Consider the following 24,737-nt stretch of genomic DNA (forward strand, 5'->3'; position numbering starts at 1 on the left):
AAACCATGGTTGAAGGCAGATGTAGTATATCTAGGTTATCCTCAGGCAGGATGTGAACCTGTGTGACCTTTTACCCACAGGAAACCATGCTCTACTGAAACTTGACTGCATCATCAAGACTTTTAATTTGACCCTATAACCTTCTTCTGGAGCAAGTTAAGAAGCTAAATATACCAAAACAGCTACCACTCAAAAGCCATCAACCTGCTTTGCTGGAAGATCTTTGTTTTTTTAGCCAAGAAAAGAACACTAAAGCTCAGAAAAACACCACCCAGCACTGAACCACCTGCAATGTTGATGAAAGAGTTTGAAAGGCTTCAAATGTTTGGTGTTCAAACATTTCAAGGTCAGCTGTTCCTGCAATGTTTACCTACGCAGTAAGAGTAACACATGGTCAGCAACACGAGACATATAAATATAAAACTAACAAATAAATCAAATCTCACACTAGATTGTGCTAAATAATCAATATGCCAAATACACCTTCTTGAGGGTGCGAGAATGTTCTTAGTAAAGTGTTGTAGTAGTGAATGAGATAGTAAAGTATAGGCTACATGTAGTAAATGTCTTCTTAGAGTTATTTTCTATTACTTGTATACTGTAGTAATATATGTTTTTTTTCTCGTGTCATATAATTCCTAAATTATGTAACCATTTTTTTTTTTGCTGTATAATAATATTGTATCCTAACTGGGTTGCAGCTGTTCCTAAATGTCTAGATGTTTCCTGGTGTCCGTCAATTTCTGGCATCACTCTTACAAGCTGATTCAGCTCATGCTGTAGTTCAGTAAAATCCTAACAGAGGTATTGCATTACACTGCCATCAGGAGTGAAACACTAAAAAGATCATTAACAAGTAGAAACTCACTGTACTTGACCTACTTTCCTATCTTCAAAATGACTTGAGCGACAGTATAGGGCTGTAGCTCAAATCACAGGTAGCGCTGCGATATCATCGCTGCACAGCAAGCTGCTGGAACCTCAGCCATCCTACTGTCTGGCAAGTTTCTGCAGTTGTCTTCAGAAACTGTAGGTAGCTCTTGTTAAAAGCAACAACAAAAAAGTGCCATTTGCTCATGACATTTAGTGAAACACATGCGTGGGCCTGATTAATCAGACAGCCGCGGCTTCTAAGTGTGAATGCTGCTGCAGCCCAGCCGTCATGTTGCCTGGGTTTGCCATCTTGTCAGCTCTGTCAATCGGAGATGACAAGTCACGGTTTTCCTTATCCTTACTCCAACTTCCTTTTGGCTGTTTTGTATTGTTACCATTCCATACAGTATACAGGGGTGTGGGTGTTGGTGTGAGTGTTTGGGTAAATGGTCACAATGGACCTTATCCTTGTCCAAGCTTTACCTAATATTTAAAAGAATAGTGTGATTTTTGTAGGAGAACATGAAATTCATAAAGTTGGTGTTTACCAGAGGTTCACAGGAAAATGTTAGGAAATCATCATTTTATTTCTGCAATTTTGGCCTATACAGTACGAGTAACACACTGTCAGCAGCATATACAACTAAGGCATATAACTAAATAAAACTAAAAGATAAATCAATCTTGCAGTACATTTTGGTAAATAATCTATTATACACAAATACACATTATTGAAGGTGCAATAATTTTATGGTTGCTACTTAGGGAAAATATCCCACTAAAAACAATGTTACAATGTTCAAAAACCTAGTCTATTACTGTAGCAGAGAGGCATGTTACAAAAGCACCTGGTGTTCAGGCGTACAGTATGAGCAGTGTTGCTATCACTATACTGTAAGGCTCTGGAATAGGAAACGTGGGGGTTGGAACGCTTCAACACAGAGCAATCACAGAAAATGGCAGACCTTTGGTTTGATAATAAATTAGTAGGCACTCAGGGAATAAATGCGAACCCGCACAGAAGGACCTTTGTTTTATACAGGTATGGAGATTTGATAAAGGCTGCTGTAAGTCTTATTAAAAATAAACTTGGTAACTAAAATGCTTACTGTATGGAGGCAAGATGGCAGATTTCCCCTTTCTAGAAGTCAGTCAAACATAGAAGGAGCCAACTATAACCTTAAGAGGCCTCTGGCTTTGGTTAATAAATAAATACATATATTACAGGCGTCTCTGCATATAGGAACACCTCCTAAGAGAACGCCACTGTGGTGAAACAGATTTTTGCCCATTTGAAATGTTCTGGATACAGCACTGTTTTGTAACCTGATAACTCATCATCAAACTTAAATTGAAATGGTTTATTCAGTCTTTTCAAAAGCAACTTGTCATCACGAGAGTGTCTTGAGGCACACTGATTGGTTTATTAAATCTTTCCAGAACCGCCGTCATATCATTGACTCGTTTTGTATTCTGATTTCCACGAGTGCACCTCAGCGCTACCAAATGCCATGTAAAGAAATAGAAATAAAATAAGACATAAAACCAATTAAAAAAAAAAAAAGAGTTTATAAAATGTTTGAAATGATGTGACTTCAGGGGTGCTTGTAGCCTGCCAGATTCCTGTTTCATTAGGATTAAGGTATTGCCGATCTGTTCGACAGTAGGACATCTAATGTTACATGACATTGTTTTTACATTTTACACTATGGCTCTGATCAAATTAAATTAAAAAAAAAAAAAAAAATAGAAAAAAAAATGGGAGAATCTCAGTAAAAACAAACACTTTACTTTCTGTTTATAAGAAAGTTCCGATTTCTCAAAAAAACAGTAGCGTTGCCATAAATAAAACTTAAGTCACTTGGCATAAAACAGAAATGCAAAAGCCTGCCTCCTTCAAAAGCCTCACAAACAGCACAGGACAGAGACAGAGAGATGGAGAGCTGCGAATCTGAGAGCTTTGCATTAGGCACATCAGCTGAAGAAAATGAAACAGCAGCACAGAGACACACTTCTCAGTAATTTTACCTCACCGAGCAGGGAGAGGAGAGATGGAGATGCTTTTGGATAGCTCAACAGAATGACAAAGAATGCTATTAGCAGGCTCTTGGGATGGTTGCTCTGCCTTTTACTCTGAAGACACAATAAACACAGCATACAGATTTAGTGGTTTTAATTGTTTTTATTATTAATAGTATAATAGTTGAGACGCAGTTAATTTCAGTGATTTTGCAAGTCCAGGCCCCCTGCGGATATGATTAACATTGCAAGTTATTTTTAAGACTCCTCGTGGACAATTCACAAAATTCTTATAGAACAGCGACTTAACAACCCCCGCCCCCCCCCCCCCCCCCCTCCCCCACAGGGATGTCTTGGTCTTGGTCATTTAGAATTCGATTATTAAAAATTGCCCTATAAAATGATTTACTGTCTTTCTTGGGGGGGGGGGGACGGGGGACTATATTATTTGAATATTTTTAAAACAAGGCCTTTCATGCTTCAAAATAGCGAAGCCAGAATATACAGCACCCAGTCAGTCCTGTTGTACCACATGGTGGCCCTGGCAATTAGTCTACACACAGTGAGTGTTACAAAGCTTCCATATACATATACATACATACATACATACATACATACATACATACTGCTGTTTGTAGAACAATCAGGACACATACCTGTACCTTACAGGTCAGGTTGGTTTTAAAGGAAAAGAAGTAAGAAATGTTTGGGTCTAGAATCCGTTTGTATGAGGTCTAAACAACTTACATACAGCAAAAGAAAAAAATACAAAATGTTTATTAAAAAAAAAATGACAAAACCCAGTGCACCTGAACAAATCCCAGATTTGATTATGAAAATATTCAAATACTACCAACATGAAAGCTATCTCATCATTATAAACCCAGTGCCCCCTCCAACAAAAGTTTAAGCCTATAAAAAAAAACACTAATCAGCTTAGCAACTAATCTTAAAGATTCTTTAGACTGCAATATCTGTGAAATAGTAATTAAATTCAGAATCTTTATAGCCGAGCTGTTTTAATAATAGAAACATTTGTAGTTTATTAAAGTGGTACAGTACAGTGCACAATACCCAATCACTTTTTTAAATTTTTTTTTAATTTTTATAAATTTAGTCATTGACACTTATTTTTATTATTTTCTCCCAATTTGGAATGGCCAATTATTTTTAGGCTCAGCTCACTGCTACCACCCCTGCGCTGACTCGGGAGAGTGAAGACGAACACACGCTGTCCTCTGAAGCGTGTGCCGCCAGCCGACCGCTTTTTTTTTTTCACACTGCGGACTCACCATGCAGCCACCCAAGAGCTACAGCGTCGGAGGACAATGCAGCTCTCTGAAAGCTTACAGGCAAGCCCGCAGGCGCCCGGCCAGACTACAGGGGTCGCTGCTGCGCGGTGAGCCGAGGACACCCTGGCCGACCTAGCCCTCCCTCCCCCTGGGTGGCGCTCGGCCAATTGAGCGCCGCCCCCTGGGAGCTACCGTCCTCGGACGGCAAAGGAATAGCCTGGACTCAAACTCGCGACGTCCAGACTATAGGGCACATCCTGCACTCCACACAGAGAGACTTTACTGGATGCACCACTCGGGAGCCCCTCCAATCACATATTTTAATGTCTCTTCAAAAACTGAAGATTTGTTATAAAAATAGGTGTTTTATAATAGGCATACTATTTCTAAAATAACCTGTTGCCATGTATTTAATTAAACAAACATTGCTGTACTGTATTTTGAAGAGGCAGGTTTGAGAAACAATTATGAAATAACCACAAATGTAGAGTTCAGCTTAGGAGAGGATGTCTATGGCCTCAAGGTTAAGACAAAGTATTTAAAACTGGCAAAAACAGGCACTTTGATAAAGTCTTCATGCACAAACTGACATGTTTGATTCTCCACATGCATTTGCCCTGCAAAACTAATCAGCCCAGGGCATGTGAAATTATCGTGCTTCCAGCTGCTTTTTTGCTTTATTTTGCATGTGTGTGCCCTGTGAAGCTCCGGCTAATTTTGCACCAAAGGCCTTTGTTCCTCCCAACTGACCGGCAGAGCCTGGTCCCAGAAAGCCTCCAGCAAGAGGTTTTGTCAGCTGTTCTCATGATAAGCAGCTGGGGACTATGGAAAACACATTACAACTGACTGAAAATGAAAACGGATGAGGGCCGACGGACAGCAGACAACCATTCTTTTCCTTTTTTTTCCCCCTCTCGGGTCTCTCTCACTCTTTCTCATTGGGTTGATGTTTAGCTGAAGTGTCCTTTTGCGACAACAAAAGCAACCTTTGCGTTAACAGATCAACCAAGCTGAAAGGTTATGCATGAGTGCATGCAACTAAGCAGTGCAAACACACACACACACACACACACACACACAACCCAACATCAGCAAGTTAACAAAGACTAATGATAATGGGTTAATCAATGCAGGCAGGGGTGATTGTTCATGCTCTGTGCACCAAGGATATCATAAAATCCAAAGGGCCGGGGCAGCTCAGCCGTCTCCATTACAGAAGGCCTCTTCAGATAACACAGGGACAGTGAAGAGGACAGGATGAATAGAAACTGCTCACGGTGCCGCTCTGCAAACAGAAAAAAAGAGACCACCACTTTGCATCCTCTCGTTAGCTTTCTCTATCTTCTTCCTGGATCAGCTCAGTGGCGGCCCCAACTGCGACGCCTCCTTCATGGAAATACAACCTCAATCTGGTTTTTCAGTTTTCCCAACGTTCAGCTTATCAAACTAGTTAACAATGGTCCCTTTACAGTAATCTGCGACATTTCAGTAGCCTGGTGTTGGCAGCTCAATAGGCAGAACTAAATCCATATGAATATTAATTGTACCTTCTGAAAAGGAGATACTTTGAGAATTCAATGGTGCTTGGCAGTGATGGTGGCTTGGTAGATACAGGAAACCCTTGCAACCGTCGCCAGAAGGGTTCCAAGTTCTAAACCTGAGGTTTATATTTGAGACTCATTTTTGGAATGAACTCCAAAAAGAAGCGACAACACATTACATTAAAACAATTATTCACAAACCAGTTAAATAATAACAAGATAGGTATTCTGAAATGTTTGTGGAAAAAGCTTTGAAATACAAACCAATTACCGTACATACTTCAAAATATAGCAAGCCTTCAGTTGTGACTAGGGTCTTCTCCACTGTTTGTGAGGAGGTCAAACTTACTCTTTCAGGATTGCTCAAAGACAGTCCCAAAGATTAAATATGTTGGTGACTTTTAATGAATTGATATATTGCTAACAGTGGACAGAAAACTAAAAAGTATTTCCACACCAAGCAGGGTTCAATTGTGTTCCCTTGCTGCTGCTTATTAGATACAGCGTCTGTTAAAACACTGAAGTTAATTCAATATTGTACCAAGAAGTGATTGAAAAACCTGATCAAGCCAAAAGACAAACACTGCCATATTGCCTGTGAAAAGTAGCTGCTGTAGGCTTTGTTTTTTTTTTTCCACACAAAGCAGATGTGATGAAAAATTCAGATCTGGGTTTAATGGAGTGATGGAAACAAAAATCTGCACTGAAGATTTTCAGCCAAACCATTTGGTGGCGTTTCCAACATGCCGCTGATTTTCTGAGGGGAGGCTGAACCACCTGACCTGGAGCTTGACGATACAGTATTCCATTCTTCTCATGCATTAGACTGGTTTGACTTCTAACCTCGAGCTGTGACACACTGAACTCTAACAGGTGTGCTGCAAACTATACAAACAGTTGTATGAATGAGGCCATGCTGAATGCATCATGTCTGCTCAATGCAGCAGTGGACATGAATATTCCCTGAAGTAAAATTATTAACAAGAAGCATGCATGGAGTGCAGTTCGGTTATTTGTTGTTAAGCTCCATCCCAGAGGTGTCTGGATTCAGTCAGACCAAATAAAAAGTGCTATTCCAGGTGCAAGCATGGATGAATTTCAACAGTGTGTTCATTCATCAGTTTATTTATTTTATAATAAAGTATCATCAAACCATTCTAGTTTCGTTCCCCTACCATTATGAAGCTGTACCAGGTCTTGACAATTAAAAAAATTAATTAATTAATACATTAATAACCTGCCAATTGGTCAGCATCAACCAAGGATCTGCATGCCCTCACTGAAGTGCAGCCCGTCCAATTTAAGCCATCATATTTTTGACAGAGACAAATTGAAAACAAAATGTTCTGTTATTTTCTGTTAATCTTGTAATTAGCATTGCATATTTCATGTACACATGTTAAAAGAAAAATCTATTTCTTTGATGGTTGACCTTGGCTCTGTGTTTGTCATATTATATATATATATATATATATATATATATATATATATAAAATTTATTTATTTATTTTTACCTGCCCCAGGGTAATACAGTAGCTACCAGTCTGGGGCAGGTGGGAAGTGCTTAAATGTTGTGTCTTGCTGTACACATTTTCATGTCAATCCAACAAGGTGTTCATTAGTTGTAAGGATCCAAACATCCCCCCCTCCCATTTGGCCATATGTTACGTGGTTTATCCCTAGTGTGAACTTACTGCTTGATGTCTTCCTACTGCAGGTAGTAAGCTCCCAGCAGCAACTAATGCTAAACTGTTTGGTGTTCTAATGCAGCAGAGCTGGGAATACTGAACGGGAAAGCATGATCTGAATTTAAAAAAAAAAAAAAAAAAAAAAAAAGGTGGGCTTCACATATTGTACTCTTGAAAAATTAACCAAACTAACAAATTAAAGAAAAAAGCCTTTCCCAATGAGTTCCACACACAGTGTATATATTCATTGTGTTTGATTTGCTTCCCAATGCTCTCCAGGAGGTGGGCTAAGGGCACAATTTGCTCGTGAAAAACATCTGTTGACTCTCATGTGAAAACTGCACATTTCTGCAAGAACGACCTTCATACCCAGCCCCCTTTGAAGTGCTATGTGGTGTTAATAGAAGAGTACAGAGCTCTGGCTACATGGCACAATCAGGCTGCGTTTGAAGACCACATCTTAAAAACAGTGTTGTTTCATAATAATCAGTCAGCCGTGGGGCGAAACAGCTGGCAACTCTATCCAGCACCAGAGACGGAAGCCGGAAAAAAATCTTGTAACAATTGAATGTGTTTTTAAACGTTGCATGTAAAACAAAAGCAATATTTACCAAGACTTTGCATCACTTATCTTTTACGTTGGGTTCCTCATTAACACCAATTTCACAGCTAAATGGAATTAAGATCAAAGCAGGTCAAGCAATAGACTTCAGTACTACAGTTGAAGGATGAGAAAAAAAGACTCCCAGTCAAAATGTTGTGGTCTCACCCCTAGCCAGTAGGGACAGGTCCGTTTCCTCAACCAAATCATATTTCTTTTTTTCAAACTACATTGTATATTCAAATCACTAAAAACAACTAAATATTCATTAAAAGCCTGTTTTACATACTGAATAATGTGCAATATATTGGTGGCCTGAAGCAAAAATTATTTAACAAACATTGCAACATACTGTGGCCGCCTCAGCTAATTAACGTGCTAATTAAATTAATTAACACACAACTTGATTACTATCCCACTCCCCCTCCCCAAAAAAGGACCAATCTACCAATCTCATTTGGGCATGTTTTTGATGCCTTTTTGTGCCAGACAATGAAACAGTATTTGACATACAGTAAAAAGACCTTCCTCAGTTTACTTCTTAAACTACATCGGAAGCACATGAACACCCAACATATGCCCCAAACCTGCATGACACTATATGCAGAAGGGTTGTCGGCTGTGAAAACTATTCAGCGCTGGGAGACTAGAGGTGGGTGTGACTGTGGGTTAACTTCTCAACTATTTATTTTTTTCAGCATATCCAAAAGTGCCAAGTTAAGCAACAGCCTGCCTATGGAGGCACACATACTGTATTACATACCCGGCTACTTGCATGAACAAAGTGCCTCCATGGATCTACTGTAGTAGCCGCCAGTAAGAATTTAGCTGGAAAAGGAGGAAATTAGGTTATTTAAGCACACTGCACAGGAAGCAACAGCTGTGTCCTACTGATCATTCAGTAAATTCAGATCCAAGGTAGTCTTCTGTGTGAAGCTTAAGGCCTGGTCACGCAGGCAACCTTTGTCGACAGCATCAAGAGAAACACATTTGTTGCCTGCGTGTTGCCTTGCAGTTTGCGGTGGTCACACGAGAGACAAGCCTGTGGTCGACAAGCTGGACTACACACAGGCAACAACGTAATGCAAACACAATCACATGCTGCGAAGGAAAATTACAATATAAAAATGTACTAATTACATTATAACAAACAAAATAAATACATAAATAAATAACAAATAAATAAAAATCAAAATTAAATAAATAAAAACCCAAATAAATTACATCTATTATTTATTTATGTATTTTTTAATTTTGGCACAAATTATCCTCCATAACTGCATACACGGCAAATTAATTTAGAATAAAACATTTTAAAAAATACGCTACACATGTATTTTATTATTGTAGAATTGTATTCATAGCTTAAATATGTTATTGTAATCGTGGACATTAACACTCGCGTATCCCCATACACTGTATTGCATATCTATAGACTACATATAATTAACTGGATGAAATGCAGGAATCAGAATGGATCATATACACTGTCTGTCTGTCTGACGTTATGGTCGAGCCTTATCATCATGTGACACTACTATCAAATTTGATTGGCTGGTATTGAAAATGTTGCCCTCATGTGACCACCCTGTGAGACACACCGGCAACATGTCTCCCACCTAGGATGATGTTCTATTTTTCAGGCAACACAAGGGCAACATTTTCAACATCTGTCACACCCTTGTTGCCGTCGACAAATGTCGCCCGTGTGACTAGGCCTTAGACACGCTTGCTCTAAAAGCAGAATTGCAAAGCAGCCAACAGACTTAAAATAACCATGTAGGCTACATGCTGACAAATTAAACTATGAGGGGCTGCCGAGTGGCGCCTCCGGTAAAGGCGTTCCGTGTGGAGCGCCCTATAGCCTGGAGGTAGCCAGTTCGAGTCCAGGCTATTTCACAGCCGACCGTGGCCGAGAGCTCCCAAGGGCAGCGCACAATTGGCCGAGCGTCGCTCAGGTGGGGAGGGCTTAGGTTGGCCAGGGTATTCGGCTCACAGCGTACCAGTGACACCTGTAGACTGGCCGGGCGCCTGTGGGCTTGCCTGTAAGCTGCCCAGAGCTGCGTTATCCTCCAACGCCGTAGCTCTGAGGTAGCTGCATGGTGGGCCTGCAGAGTGAAAAAAAGCGGTCGGCTGACGGCACATTTTTCGGAGGACAGCATATGTTAATCTTCGCCGCTCCTGTGTTAGTGCGGGGGTGGTAGCGGTGAGCTGAGCCTAAAATAATGCAATTGGCCATTTCAAATTGGGAGAAAAATGGGGTAAAAATCAATTGGCAACTACTAAATTGAAGTAAAAAAAAAAAAAAAAAAAAGAAAAAAGTAAAACTATGGCTAGGGCAGTGTGCTTGCAAGGCTCCAAGTCTCAGTTGTTGTCAAGCACCTTCTATTTATTTTGTATACAGTTTAAATACATTCATCTGAAACTCTTTCAAACTATGTTTATACAAAGTATACATTTGGTTGTGGTTTATCAACCGTTTGGACGCTTTCTATGCCTTGTTGAAAGCCCCCTTCCAATCCTCATTATTAAAGTTAATAGCTTTAAAATTATTATTAATAATAATAATAATAATAATAATAATAATAATAATAATGACAGTCCAAGTATACTGGTGCAGCCTTTTATGCCAACCAAAGAATGTAGCTTGCCTGGCAAATACATTTGATACAACCCACATAATGCAGATAGGATATTGAGACAACCAGCAACTGGAGAAGCCAACCAACTACTGTATATGACTACACTGTCTTTGGAGGAAAAACAAATCAAAACAATATTTTCCTCACAAGCCCTGTAAAGTTACAGAAAACTTAATACATGGGCAAGGATGCTGATGTGCTTGCCCAAAGTTCAACCACATCCCAATTTTGTTTTAATGGAAAACACATTTATTTCAAAGCGTGCGCCACCATGGCTGTAAGCTGAATGCAAATCTATTGCCATATTTTGTAATACTGCACTTCCGACAAAGATATGGGTTTTAAAATATGCCTTCGCTGGCATTTCCATATTTATAAGTTAATGGCTTCCTGTATTTATTTATTTATTTAAAATAAAGTTTACATGTTGGGACTACAGACAAGCAGGGGGAAGCTAAAATGCATTGCCTTTAGCTGTCAACACTTGAAGTCTTAACTTATGCAAAATTGGCAACAACAAAAAAAAAGCCAATCTGTTTACTGCAGTACCCTGTGCATATAAGCTTTGCTCAATTCTACTTTGCCACTTGAGAGCTCATGCTGAATGTAAACTAGTTTGCCTCAGCCTTGCTGCCTGGCAGCAGAAAGACAAAATCTGAATATCATTTCAAAAGAGAACCAAGTCACTATCAGGCCCTTGAAACATGGATGGTTACTTGTGAAGTAGTCTTTTTTATTATTATTTTAAATTAAACAGTTGAACCAGTGAAAAATCAGTGGATAAACAAACAGAATTACTTAAATGTAATGCAGTAATTCTGTTTGAAAATAAATACTGTAACTAAATATTTATGGAAAGTAAAGAAAGAAAGAAGCAAAAGCAAAGATGAGGTTCAGCTTCGCTACAGGACAGTCTTACCTTCTTTTTGTGAGCAAGAACAAAACGATTGCGTTTATTTAATATTTCAGGCACTAATTCATTGTCATGCCAACTTACATACCAATTTCTATTTATTTTTTGTCGGTTTTTATGCCGTTAAGATTTTATAAGCCAAACAGCAGGATCTTCATAGCATGGTGATAAAATGATATCCATAATAGTGGCTTTCAGGTCTCCCCCACTGATAGCTGTGCACTATTCACACTAAATGTATCTAAAAACATCCACTCAGCCAATACTAAAAGTGTCATTTATATTGAAGTTCTTCTTTTAACTATAAAAGTGCATCTGATGATTTAATGGTCAATCTGTCTTGCCTTAGCCACAATAAACCTTGATTGGATTTGGTGTTTTTCATGAATTCATGTTCAATCAACAACACTATCATAAAAAAATAAAAAATAAATAAATATGCAATGATCCAACACACAACTGATTACTCATGCTTAAAACAGTACTGCAAATGCACTACCAGGCAAATGTGGCCATAGTGAAACACACTTAATTTCTACCTGAATCATATACAGTTTTCTACCATATGCACGTATGCTTGCTCCAGACCAAATGATCCATGTGCTAGTGTATTTAAGTTTGCTATTGGAAATGATACATTGTATCTTTAAATTTAGCTATACTCTTTAAAAGGCCGTCAATTAGGACTGAGTCCCAGGAAACAGCCCTGAAGTCTTTTTGAAGTTTTTTTGACAAAGGTGTGCTGAGATGTTTGTTATCTGGGTTTTTTAGTTTGTCATTTAAAAAACAAACAAAACAACAGCAGCACCAACTGTAGACTTAAGAGAATTCCTTCAAGGAATGTGACAATACCCCTATGGAGAGAACTGGGAAAAAAAAAAAAAAAAAAATGAAAAACCTGAAATACTGGAAAGCCTTTATCATTTGAAAAAATTATAAACCTGAATGAAGCTAATTTATTAAATCTTTACATAATGCATTACAGTATAAGGCAACAGAAAAAAAATCGAATTCAAATCAAATGTTACATTAATTAGCTTGTGATAAAATCGTATTGTAAGCGACAGCCTGCTTCTGAAGGAGTTGAATAATACACTTCCATGACCCAGCCCTTTCAGTTCTTGGTTGGAAACCAAAAGCACGTTTTGCTCATTTAACAAACACAGGCAAGCATCCCACAGCCAATGGTCTGTGTGTCTGACCACTGGTACAATAACGACATGGCCATTCATTACTCGTACTGTTAATACAAAGGAGCTACAGAATCTGTACAAGTATAAATTGCTATCATGATCCAACTGTGGAAATTACTGGGTTAAGTCACTGTAAAAAGTACTGTCTGTCCGCTGCAAGTCAGGACCTACAGAACAGTCATGCACAAATCTGGAAGACTCACAATTTCTGGTTTGGTTTTGTAGAGTTGCCACTGCAATACATTACACATATCTCTGTGAGGTCCTGATTTTGCCCATTTTTACAGATGGCTGGACAACTCACATAACGTTCAAGTGACATAACCTGGAGGTCACACACGTTGAGCTGGGAAATTGAAAGCAATATTCCTCGGCAGCTGGCCCTCAGAGCCTGTGTGTGTAAAACTTGATTTTTTTGCGTGAAGTCTGCCACGGAACCTCCTTCTGAGCCAAGCAAGCCTAGAGCGTTCCTTCAAAAATGGAGACTAAAAACAACCCCCCCCCCCAAAAAAAATGTGATCCTAACATCAATGCTTTATAACCAATGCTAAACTTGAACATGATCTCAACAGTTCAGTCAGTTTTAAGGCCTTATGGTGGCCGAGCTAATCAAGATGGATTAGAATTCTGCACTGCCTGGGAGAAGTGCAAGGTTCACTGAATTGCTGAACGTGATGAGAAGAAAATAAATCTCATTCCCGGTTTCTACTGCACTGCTAATCCAGAGATCGAGCTGGCATTTCATTTCCCCCCTTTGCAATGCACAGCCGCTCCTCTTGTTTAATTATGGTCGCACACCATCTCAGAATTCTGTCAATTAAACCATTGCGGTCACTTGTCTGACAAGACCTTCTTTTGCTTTACTGGGATGTGCATTAATTCAGGAGTTTCAATGATCCAATGTGGGCAACCCCCCCCCCCCCCTTCTCAAAATCTCAAAACCAAGACAGTAATAAAGAATCTTCTTTTCCATCCTGCCAGTTTTTTTATTATGATTATATGAAAAAGAAGAAAATCCAGCCACCACTATATTATTCTGTACTGTTTACAATAAAGACATCCTGTCTAGAGAGTTCACACCCCAATTACTTGCATTCAAGCCCTGGTTGCAGTGTCTTGTTACTCTATAGCAGCTCTGCTGCCAGGGCAATGCTTCATTTGCCATAGAGGCCCCAGTAGAACAGAAAGCAGAGCTTTTCCATAAGGAACTCAGCTTGTGGTCTCTCTACAGTACCTGCTCATTTACTTCTCCTACAGAAAGACATTAATAGAGTGGGGGTTGGGGAAGGAAGAATTCAGACGATGGAGGGTGTGGGGGTGGGGGGGCTTCTTCCTACCCTAGCTGAAGGTTAATGGCACAGAAAGATTGAGCTGAATATAGAGCAGTCCAAGATGGATCGTAGGCTGGGCAAAACAATCCCACAGGTCTAAGTCTAGAGATTAACTAAATATTAACCAACAAAAAGCACAGCTGCTGCCTTAAAAAAAGAAAGAGGTTTTATTTTATTTTAGAACATGAAGCTAGAGTACCATACTGTAATAACCAGCATTAAAAAAACAAAAAAAAAAAAAAAAAAAAACACCACACACAAAAACAATTCTAAATCAGGAGAGCAGTCTTCTATCCCTTATTGATTGCCTTGCTACCATTGTTTTGTATTTTGGACATCCACCACTATCAAGTCAGATTGTCTGACAAATGTGTTCAATTATAGTGTCATATAAAATAATTAAAAAAAACATATACATATATGTTTTACTGAGATATAGACATGTATCATTCAATAGGCTACAGACATGGAATCAGGCACTTAAGTGAGCGTTACCTCCCTGGAAATGGAAGTCACTTGCATTCCAATTGGAGTACTCTCAAAAAGAAACCTAGAAAATGTACCTTGAACAATGACAGGTGCATTGATGAGACTGCTCGTGCTGTTCGGAGTTCTGAATAACCATCTTGACCTTTTTTTATCCTCCATTTCATTATTTTCACAGTATGGAGTCTTTGACTTCCAAAAATGTTCCTTAAAATGATATACTGTGAAATGAACTAATCTTTACCATCACAGACACATGCATTACAGGATTTCTTGACTATTTATTCTACGCTAATTGTGAATACAATTCATCAATCACTCCTTGCTATATCCTACGACAAGGAGGTTCATGATGGAAAGCAGCTGACACCGACAACACAAGAATCACAGGAAAGTCAGATCGGTTACTGGGAAGAGCCAAATCCCTGGGCTTCCAAGGACGTGTGCGTTTTCAGTGTCGACTGCATTCCTTAATGTGGTTTCTATCAAAAGGAAAGCACTGAAATACATAAGAGCCACTTTTTGTTTACTACTTGTTTATATATATATTAAAAAAAAGGGTTTAACGAAGTGCGTGTCTTTCACACAGGAAAATGTGAGCTGTACGAATTTAGGGTAATGTACATTAGGTGATGTTTAAGCTATGACCACCATCAAAAGAATACACATTTATACAGATTCTGTCCCCTGTTGGTGAGATGAGGTTAAAAGCTCTAAAACCACAGATGCAAAATCGAGCCTGGTTCTTTTGCATTGTGGTTTAGACGCTCGTTTGCAGTGTGCTGTTCACGCCCAGCCTCCAACCCGTTTCATACACAATAAATAATATAAATATATATATTATATATATATATATATTATATATATATATTATATATATATATATATATATATATATATATATATATATATATATATATATATATATATATATATATATTTTTTTTTTTTTTTTTAAACAAAAATAACTTGAAACATTGTTCTATTGTCTTTGACGTTCTCATTCAGCATTGTGTTCTGCTACTGCTGTACTGTCCCATTTTTTACAGTATGCAAACACAAATGTATAAGTCCAAACAGCCTTCCCCTATACATTACAGCACATTGTTTACACATACTAAAGCCATTAACATAACACTTTATTTGAGCTTCCAGGAAACTATACATTATATGCAGGATCTGGATATATAGTTGCTTAAAATCAAAACAGATGAACCAACCTATTTAAATGCATGTTTTAAATATTCAAAATGTGATGCCTTTGAACCATCAACTATCGTTTGTACAGTCGTTTACCAGCCAGGAGGAGGACCACACAGCATTACTGCCACACCATTTGGGAGTGCAGACAGGGCACATGAAATGAATTAACAATGAAAGACGGTTTTGAAAACAAGCAGGCTGGTAAATACGGCTGGACAACAGGCAAATCACCTGAATTTTCAGCACATTAATTCAGTAAATGAGCTTCCGCTTTCTCTGATCAGCTGGCTGTAGCGAGGGTTTAACCCACTGACAGGCTCCACTGCATCCTACCAATTAACGGCAGGGCTTCTCAGCCCCTGCCCATGCATTTGAAACGCAAGGAGAAGCAGAATAAAAAGAAACTTCCACAGCTCTCTCTTAAAGGCTGTCAAAGTCACTCCCCACCACATATTTACAGCAGAAAATAAAAATAAAAAAGGAGGAAATTGCTGGTGAGCCCCAAGAGCAGGGAATTAAAACACTACTGTTTCATCACTGGGTATATCCTGTAACCCCAGGATAAAATACTTTAAGACGGTGGCATAATATAACCTTGTCACAGGTTTGCAGCAATTAGAATCATTTCAAAGTTTTGAACACAAATCACTGGACTTATTTTTTTTCTCCCTTTTGAACCATCATGGCAGTCTCTTGAAACAGTATGATATTTCAAACTACAGTGATGTACAAACTCAGAACAGGACATGCCAACATGGTTTATGACTGGATAGCAGACATCGTTCTACCACGCAGTTTCTTTCATGGTGCTAGCTAATGACCTCAAGTTAGGGAAGTGTATGAAATTTCAGTAAAAGAGTAAAGGCTTCCTTCATTATCTTAGATGAAAGTTCTGTGCTTGCACTTCACAGTGCTATGCAGGCAGCACGTAATTGATATCCACTTGAACTCTACAAAGGGCAGGCCTTGGTTGCTTTTCTTCAGATTGGCTTGCACCTGTTTTGATATATGTCTAGATATGTTTTGTTTTCAAAATGTTTTTTTTTTTTTGCTGACCTGTTGCCCCAGAGAACCTGAATGAATAATATAAACAAATGAAAGAAAAATACATAAAGGAACCTTGTCTGATTTGATCTTAATCAGCTTAATCAAATGTGTGAAGTGCGTACGTTAATTAAGGGAAAGAAACATCTCTCAAGTCGAGTCCAATCCAAACCAATCACCAACAGTGCTTAGCAAATATTATTGTAAAGTTTTTACAATTCAAGCCTACTGGCAGAAACGAAGTCCAGGCACATGGCATGCATTTCCTACATGTTATTATGTTGAGACATCTTTACATTCAAATATTTATGTGGAGCGCGTTTTTGTTTTGAGTGTAAAATTCTTTATTTTCTCCCTTGTATAAACATCCTTATAGAACCTATTTACCTACAGTTTTACTGAGGGAAACCTGAAGCTCAAAAAATAATAATAATAATAATAATAATAATAATAATAATAATAATAATAATAATAATAATGAGCATTATAAAGTGCTCTATTGTACTGTGGAAAAGGATTCCAATTATCAAAGACTATAGACAGGATTATCAAATGGATCAAAATAGGAATTAGGCTGTCAAGTGTTTCTTAAAACATTGGAATTCAAAAAGGACAACATTAAATGCGGTTAGTATCACTTTTGAACAAACTTACTTAACTATTTTGCCCCTTTAGAAAGCTTTTTTCATTATGTTTTCATGAGGGGGGAGACGGACGGACTGATAAGAGTTGTACAGTATGTGAAGATTCACTTCAGTAAGACTTGTGATCTTTTACTTTTTTATTCAGGCGTAGTTTCCAGATCGCATGAACTTCACAATGGCTGACATTAAAAGCTTATGTTTTAAGCTGCAGTTGAAGAATGCTGCTTACCTGTGGGAGCAGTTTAAGGAAACAGCCTTGCACTCGCCTACAGCAAAACTGCTGTGTGATGCCAAGCAAGCCATTCCTTGTCATTGTTTATTCACAGGAAGTCCTGGACCCTGAAGCCAGGAGACAGTGCCGCAGCTTTAAAACAAGTGCAGCTACTGGATGTGACTCAACTATTTGAATGCTGACAGGGTGATTGCATTCCAGTCAATCAGTATTCACATCTAATCTCCAGCCTCTCTTACGCATAGAGGCTTTCTGAAATTCAAAACTAGTTCTTTGCATAGAGGACATGTCTGCAAAATTGCATCAAGCTTTAGAGGGTAAAAAAAGCAGAGAGAGCCGTAATGAAAAGCATTAGGTTGCTCAAGCTAGCAGCTCCTCTCCTACAGCACAGCAAAGCAAATCAGACCTTCAGTGTCAACCACATCCTTTAAAATGACTTAACCATCACCTTAACATGCATATTCCACTGCACTGTTATCATGGTTAATTGTGTTGGCAAAGCAAGGAACTTGTGAAGGTATCATAAATGGGATTAGGCTGCTGAAATGCACTGAACCCTATACGTAAGGAGTTTGTTCACATTTCTTCCTAGGTACTGTATGCACAAGCCTGTTGTCATTTTTTTGCCAAGTCTGACTGCACTATTGGCACAGAAAACCTTCATCAAGCACAAAAATGATTAAATGGAAGAGCTAAAATGAAAATAAATGGCACAGGACACAATCAAAGAAAAAGTCCATCGCACCAAAAGATAATCGATCAGGTACTGGCAATGCTTATGACTTATTCCATGAAATGTTAAAACTTTATTTTTTGGTTTGTTTGTTTTTTTGTTTTGGTATCTGAAGCTTATTTATGAAATGGATCTTCTGCGTAAGACATTAATCAACTGCTGGCAATGAATCTGACTTCCTAAGAATTATTAGAAGGAACTGCGCTACCGTTACAGATGCACACTCAACAAATGTGCTCACCATCCGTATTAAAAATGACAACCCCACTGCTTCAGCATACATTTATCAGCACCTTAGCTGGATAGACTCAACACTGTTACAATAACTAACATGTATATTTCCTAAAGAGGTGAAATGATACACACATGCCTACGGATTAGCGATCGGGCTGCTCTATACACTTAAAACTCATTTTTTAACAGAAAAAAAAAGGAAAATATAAATTGTCCCTGGGTTAATTCTGGCCTTTCTTTAGATCTAAACAGTTTTTTTTTTTTTAACATCTACAAAAAGAGCTTCTAAAAGAAGTGACAGAAACTTAGTATCTAAAGGAGGTTAGCTTATATTCAGGTTTCACTGTTTGATTCTGCTCATTTACTAAAGATAACATGGTACTAACTGTTTTTATTCAACATTGTTTCACAATACTGTTGGGTTGTCTCACTGATTTTTAGGTTGTTTTTTTTTAGTCGTTTTTAAAATCTCATCTTCATACAAAAAGTAAATTAATTTGTTATTCAAAAAAGTAACAGTTAGCTGGGCTCCCAAGTGTCGCATCTGGTAAAGGAACTCCGCCCGGAATGCAGGATGCACCCTATAGCTTGGAGATTGCCGGTTTGAATCCAAGCTATACCACTGCAGACCGTGGGCGGGCGTTCCCAGGGGGCGGCGCACAATTGGCCAACTGCCCGGGCGGGGTAGTAGTTAGGTCGGCTGCGGAGTCCTTGGCTCACCGCACACCTGTGGCTGGATGGGTGCCTGCAGGTAGGTCTGTACGCAATTCAGAACTGTGTGGTCCTCCGACGCTGTAAGTTCTAGATATGGCTGCATGGCAGGCTTGCAGAGTGAATAAAAGCAGACGGCTGACAGGACTCGTTTCAGAGGACACGAGTGCTCTCCCGAGTTAGTTTGGGGGTTGCAGTGGTGAGCAAGGTTGAACAATAACTGGACATTCCAAAACTGGGAGAAAATTGGAAAATGAATAAAAATAATTGTTAAAAAAAGGAAACAGTTTTTGTCACTATATACTTCCCATATACGTTCTTAACTGTAAAACGTCTTTATGGACTAGAAGTGGAAAACATTTTTCAAACTGACTTTGCAGATTACAGGCTATACAGAAATCAACTTTACAAAGAGAAAGTCGATTATACAACAGTGAAACGTCACTTTCAAAAGTTTGCAAAACATACAATTAAATAAAACAGTGTAATATTGCTTAATAAACAATAGATAAATAAATTCATATTAACTGCAACTTCTTAAAAAAAAAAAAAAAAAAAAAAAATATTCTGTTAAACTTTTCTAACTCTTCCATCCAGCCATGTTTGCTCACACAGAAAGTTATGTAGCCTTGGCAAGTTCTGAATACATTTCCTACAGTGGCTTTCATATTTTTTTTGGATGCAGTAGTGTTGGTTAGATTATGATTCATAAAAAAAGTACTAAAAGACTAGAGATGAAATTAATTTGTTGACTTGAGATATTGGCGATAATATAGGTTCGCTGAGCATGACAATGCTCTCCAGGTTGTAGATCATGGATATTGTTTTTATCCTGTCCAGTCCTCTATTCTCTCGTGCCAGTCCGTGTCATGCACCTTACATGTGCATTAAACTACACGGACAGCGACAGACTGTCAGCCTGAAATAAACTCATATACACTTTGGGACCTATACAGTAATCCAAATCACTGGTTAGGCCAAGTGTATTTTGTGGCTCAGGGACATCAAAGCAGCTTACATCAGCAGAGGAGCCAGATTTCAATGCATGGTGCAGTTCAGTCAGCTCTGTCAGCATAGCTCTGGCAGTCATTTTTTAAAATTGTCTATCTTTTTTTACATCAATGAAACAGGGTTTATATACAATTTAACCCAAGTTATAGCAATTACGCTCTAAAGTATAGGCCAGCTGCAATTGGGGGACTCCCTATGATTTCAAAGAATGGTTAAGAAAGGAAAGCATGAAATATAAAGCAGTCGCGAGGCTACTCTGATGCCTTTTAACATGTGATTAAAGGCCATCAGGGATCTTGTTATTTTCTCACAGTGCAAGCATGAACACTGACTAAAACCAAGCTGCACTGCTCCGTGGTCAGCTAAAAGTGGGAGCAAATGAGGTTACAAATTTCAAATAAATAGAGAACAGCCAAGGGTATTTTTGAGTTTATCCACAGATATGTCACTTGTGTACTGAAGGCTAATGGATTCCACATGCCACTGCACTTCCTTGAGGCTTGGAACTATTGTATAGAGATTTGACTTTGTACATGCATTTCAATTTCTTAACAACCCCACCTAGGAACATTACTATATCCAGATCAACAAAATCAGCTTAACATAATCCCTTTAGATTAGAACATCAAATAAACACAAATACACACAGATTTGTGGTCACCATTGCTCCAGTTGAAATGTGATACCAATAAAAAGACTAGATCACAATGTTTGTTAGACAATAGCTGCCAAGACCACACACATATTCACAATTCAGGACAGATCAGGATCAATGTTCATCCCTTCTAAAAATAAATAAATAAATAGCAAAACAACAACAACACCACCACCAACACCAAAAGGTAAACCTGTAGCCAGCAATTCAACAGACTAACAATATGTTTCCAGCTTGCCAATTTGTTCAACTTCAGTGTGTTTCAATGCTGGATCTTGCACACCACATGTGGTTGCACTGTATAATACGACACTTGCATGCAAGAATTTAGTTCCAGCTCTGAAATTCAGCACTTCTCTGCATTCAATTTCTGAAATGACTGCTTTGAGAAACACACTTTACATTTTAAAGAAGGTCTGTCTCCTTTACAGAGCGACATGCCAAACACTGCAGTCAATATCAATACCTAAAGTCTGTACTGTCACTATCCGGATCTAAAAATAACATGCGGAGTACAGCGGGGGGGCAGGTTAGCGAAGACAAGATGATGATGATTTTTTAAATCAGCAGCCAAAATATTCATGCATTAGACATGCACAGTACAACTAGGAAACATAACCTCATATTTGTTTACAGATACATTGTGCAGCACCGTAATTTATATACCCTCACAAAATATGAACTTACTGGTTGCGCACACACTGCAGCAATAGTCTTCAGTTAGACAAAAGTTCACTTTTTTTTTTTAAACCGGCCTTTGTCTGCACTAGAAGAGGGCTGCTTGTTGAAATGAACATGTAGGCTATCTGACAGCTCTCACAACCAAGACAAACCTTTCAAGGCTACGTGGATAATCACTAACAACCGTTCAAAGTCTATCTCTAAATATGTTCAGCTGGAGCTAAGCTGCTCCACAGCCGGTACATAAAGAAGCCAGACATCCTGCATTGCATGATAGTGCTGTCTGTTTGGGGGGTGCAACTACAATACTGAATTAATGGGCAGTCACTTGACCCCATTATTAAAATACTATATACATTAGATTTACAATAAACCAGTGATGCCCCTGGGCATTTGGGGTATATGCGTGCAAAGCTTAGGGCACATGTGTAAAACGCTTATTGTTCCCACCATATACATAAATTATGTGTCATTCTTTCTTTTCGAATCTTGCTTGCCAATGACTCCCTTTTCCTGCACTACTACTACATGATAAGTTGTTACATACCATAGCAATTCATAGCAGGCTCCACAACTGCTGCTAAAAGCAACCAGAGCTGATCCTGCTTTCCTGCCTGTCTCCTAAAGAAGATTGCATCTTTTATTTATCACCCCTTGGCTTTATTTTCACAGTGAATTCCAGGCTAAAATGCAATCAGCCAAGAAACCCTCCCTGTGTGCACTCCTGTCATTCCCCATTGCTAGCATGCAGAGTGAGGCACACATAAAATGCTCATCAGTGCCAGCAAAACCAAAGCTAATTCTGGGTTGCAAGCACTGGAAAACAGGGCAGAGCCTCTTGATTTTAAAAGCAGACAAAAAGCTAAATGCAAGTGGAGCTAAATAGATATTAAGCCAGGCGCACTAAAAGCAGCAACCCCTTTGGCAGAAAGGAAGGGCACCAAGCCCAGATGAGGCGCCACTGGAAAAAAAAAAAAAAAAAGATCATGCAGAAAGACTGCATTAGAATTTAAATTAAGCAAAAGAACATAAAGGGATTAAACTTAAATGTGAAACCTATCCAAGGATGGGGAAGAATGTGTTTGAGAGGAACTAGGACAAAGCGTAAACAAAGGTGTTAGACATGGAGTCTGTTTCAGCATTTGGACTCCAGGTAGTTTAGCTCTGACAGGGTAGGATCGTGCTGTCATTTTATTATGGCCTAAAATATTTAGCATATTTGGTTTCCTCTACCTTTCTGTCTCTGGGTCCCATCACCCTTTGAAATGACCGAACATTAGCTGTTCAGGGGGAAAATGAACCCAAACTGATTAGCTGTACATTTGTGCAAATTACCAAGGTCCATTTTAAAATAGGGCCACTGCTGCTTTAAATCACCAACCCTCCCACCCCTTTCCAAATCTCTTCTATTTAACAAGCACTAAAAAGAAATAAAAAGGCTCTTTTGTTCGCCTTCCTTTTGGAGGGCGACAGAAAACTCAAAAGACACAAATAAACATGAAAATGGGAACAAAGTGCCAAGCTCTCAATGGGAATGCCTGACGGCTATTTGATATGCGCACTTGGCAAATACAAGCAAAAAAAAAAAAAAAGACCATGGGGTTTTTGCTCCCAGTAAAAAAAATAAATAAATAAAAAATAAGTAAAATAAAACAACAGGCACACAAGTACACGCATTCTTCTCACGTCGGTGAGCAAAACATGTCTGTTTAAATATGTTTAGAGATGTGTTTACAAGAACATAGCCATAGATGTGAAACCGACGCCAAGTAACCACCCCCGTGTTTTTCACTAGAAAAAAAAAATAAACAGAAAAAAAAGACAAAAAGGCCAGTATTTTTCACCAAAGTTTTCAGGTGCCTCCCTTGTTTTAACAGACAAGAGCCGTGTTTGAGGTAAATATAAAACTACACCAAAAAGGAATGCATTGTCTGAGGAAGTACTTTAACCTTGTTTTCGTGAGATGTTTAAATTCCATTTATATATTGGCAGTCCTTCACTTCCGTACTGGTTTTTGGTCTAACAACATTTCTTCTCGACGAAAATGAGTGTTGTTCCTCACGGATGTTTAATCATACATACAACGAAAGCGGCCGTATTGTGTTTATGCAGATTTAAAAACCCGTTGTGTGCCCTTTAATTCCTCCCTTTGTTCAGGCATTAAAGCAAATTAATTTTCATTTTAATTTCGATTTCTGCTTAGTTCAATCGGTCCTTCAGTTTTGCGACGTTGACATTTGAATCTCCCGTTTTGCTTTTTTTATTTTTAAATGAAAAAATAAAATAAAACGTCGTTCACTGTCTGAGTACTCACCGACTTGCAGAACGTTGTCTACGCAGCCACTCTCAAGCAAAGCGATCCCCCGTCTGAAAGGCAGTCGGGTCTCGTCGCTGTTTTCCCCGGTAGCTCCGCTCTCCTCACCGCCTGTGTTGAAGGAAGAATACATGCAGATCTCCCGTTCGCTCCTCGGGAATGACCAGTAGACGATCCTCCTTTGGACAGGCTCCGGGATTCTTTCAAAACGCTCTTCCACCCTCTGAAACGGCCACTTCTCCGCTACTTTCCTAGCCGCGATGTCCAGCAGCGACTCCGGGCTCTGAGTTTTGCCCGATCCCCCTTGGGCAGTACCCGGACCGCCGCACGCCGCTCCTCCAGCCCGCTGGCCCTGTCTGCACGCCGGGTTGTAGCCGGGTCGGCAGCAGAGCCGTTTAGCGGGGGGCTGCTGAACGCGCTCCGCCATGATCGCACTGCTTTTACAGCAACAGCGGAAGTCACCGTACCATATAAACTGGATAAGGAAGGGAAAGGGATCCGAGGTGGTCGATTGTTCGCCGTATAAGGAGTGAAGAACCTTATTTGGCTAAATGGGTGGTGTCTGTGAAGGTTGACAAGTCCTTTGTGCAGCCGTATTAAGAAAAGGAGGCGGATTTCTGGACGTCTGCCAAGTACTTTGTAGTGCCCAAAAAGGAACTAAAGGTGGGTTCTTGGACGTCGGCAAATGCTTTGTGA

At 39.1% G+C, this 24,737-nt stretch overlaps 1 protein-coding gene across 2 annotated transcripts in view; it reads right to left on the reverse strand.

The window, feature by feature from the left end:
• The window catches only part of LOC117400039 (zinc finger SWIM domain-containing protein 6), an 82,269-nt gene extending 57,588 nt beyond the window's left edge, over positions 1-24,681 (reverse strand). The window contains exon 1 of one of the 2 annotated variants that reach the window (XM_034904649.2): positions 24,042-24,681. In XM_034904649.2, the coding sequence (XP_034760540.2) occupies positions 24,042-24,468 (427 nt within the window). In that variant the 5' untranslated portion in view covers positions 24,469-24,681. The remainder of the gene's footprint in view (positions 1-24,041) is intronic. The other variant, XM_034904644.2, reaches the window with a different exon arrangement.
• Positions 24,682-24,737: the final 56 nt, after the last annotated feature.

The sequence above is a fragment of the Acipenser ruthenus genome, chromosome 2 (assembly GCF_902713425.1).
Source record: "Acipenser ruthenus chromosome 2, fAciRut3.2 maternal haplotype, whole genome shotgun sequence".
NCBI classification, from domain to species: Eukaryota; Metazoa; Chordata; class Actinopteri; order Acipenseriformes; family Acipenseridae; genus Acipenser; species Acipenser ruthenus.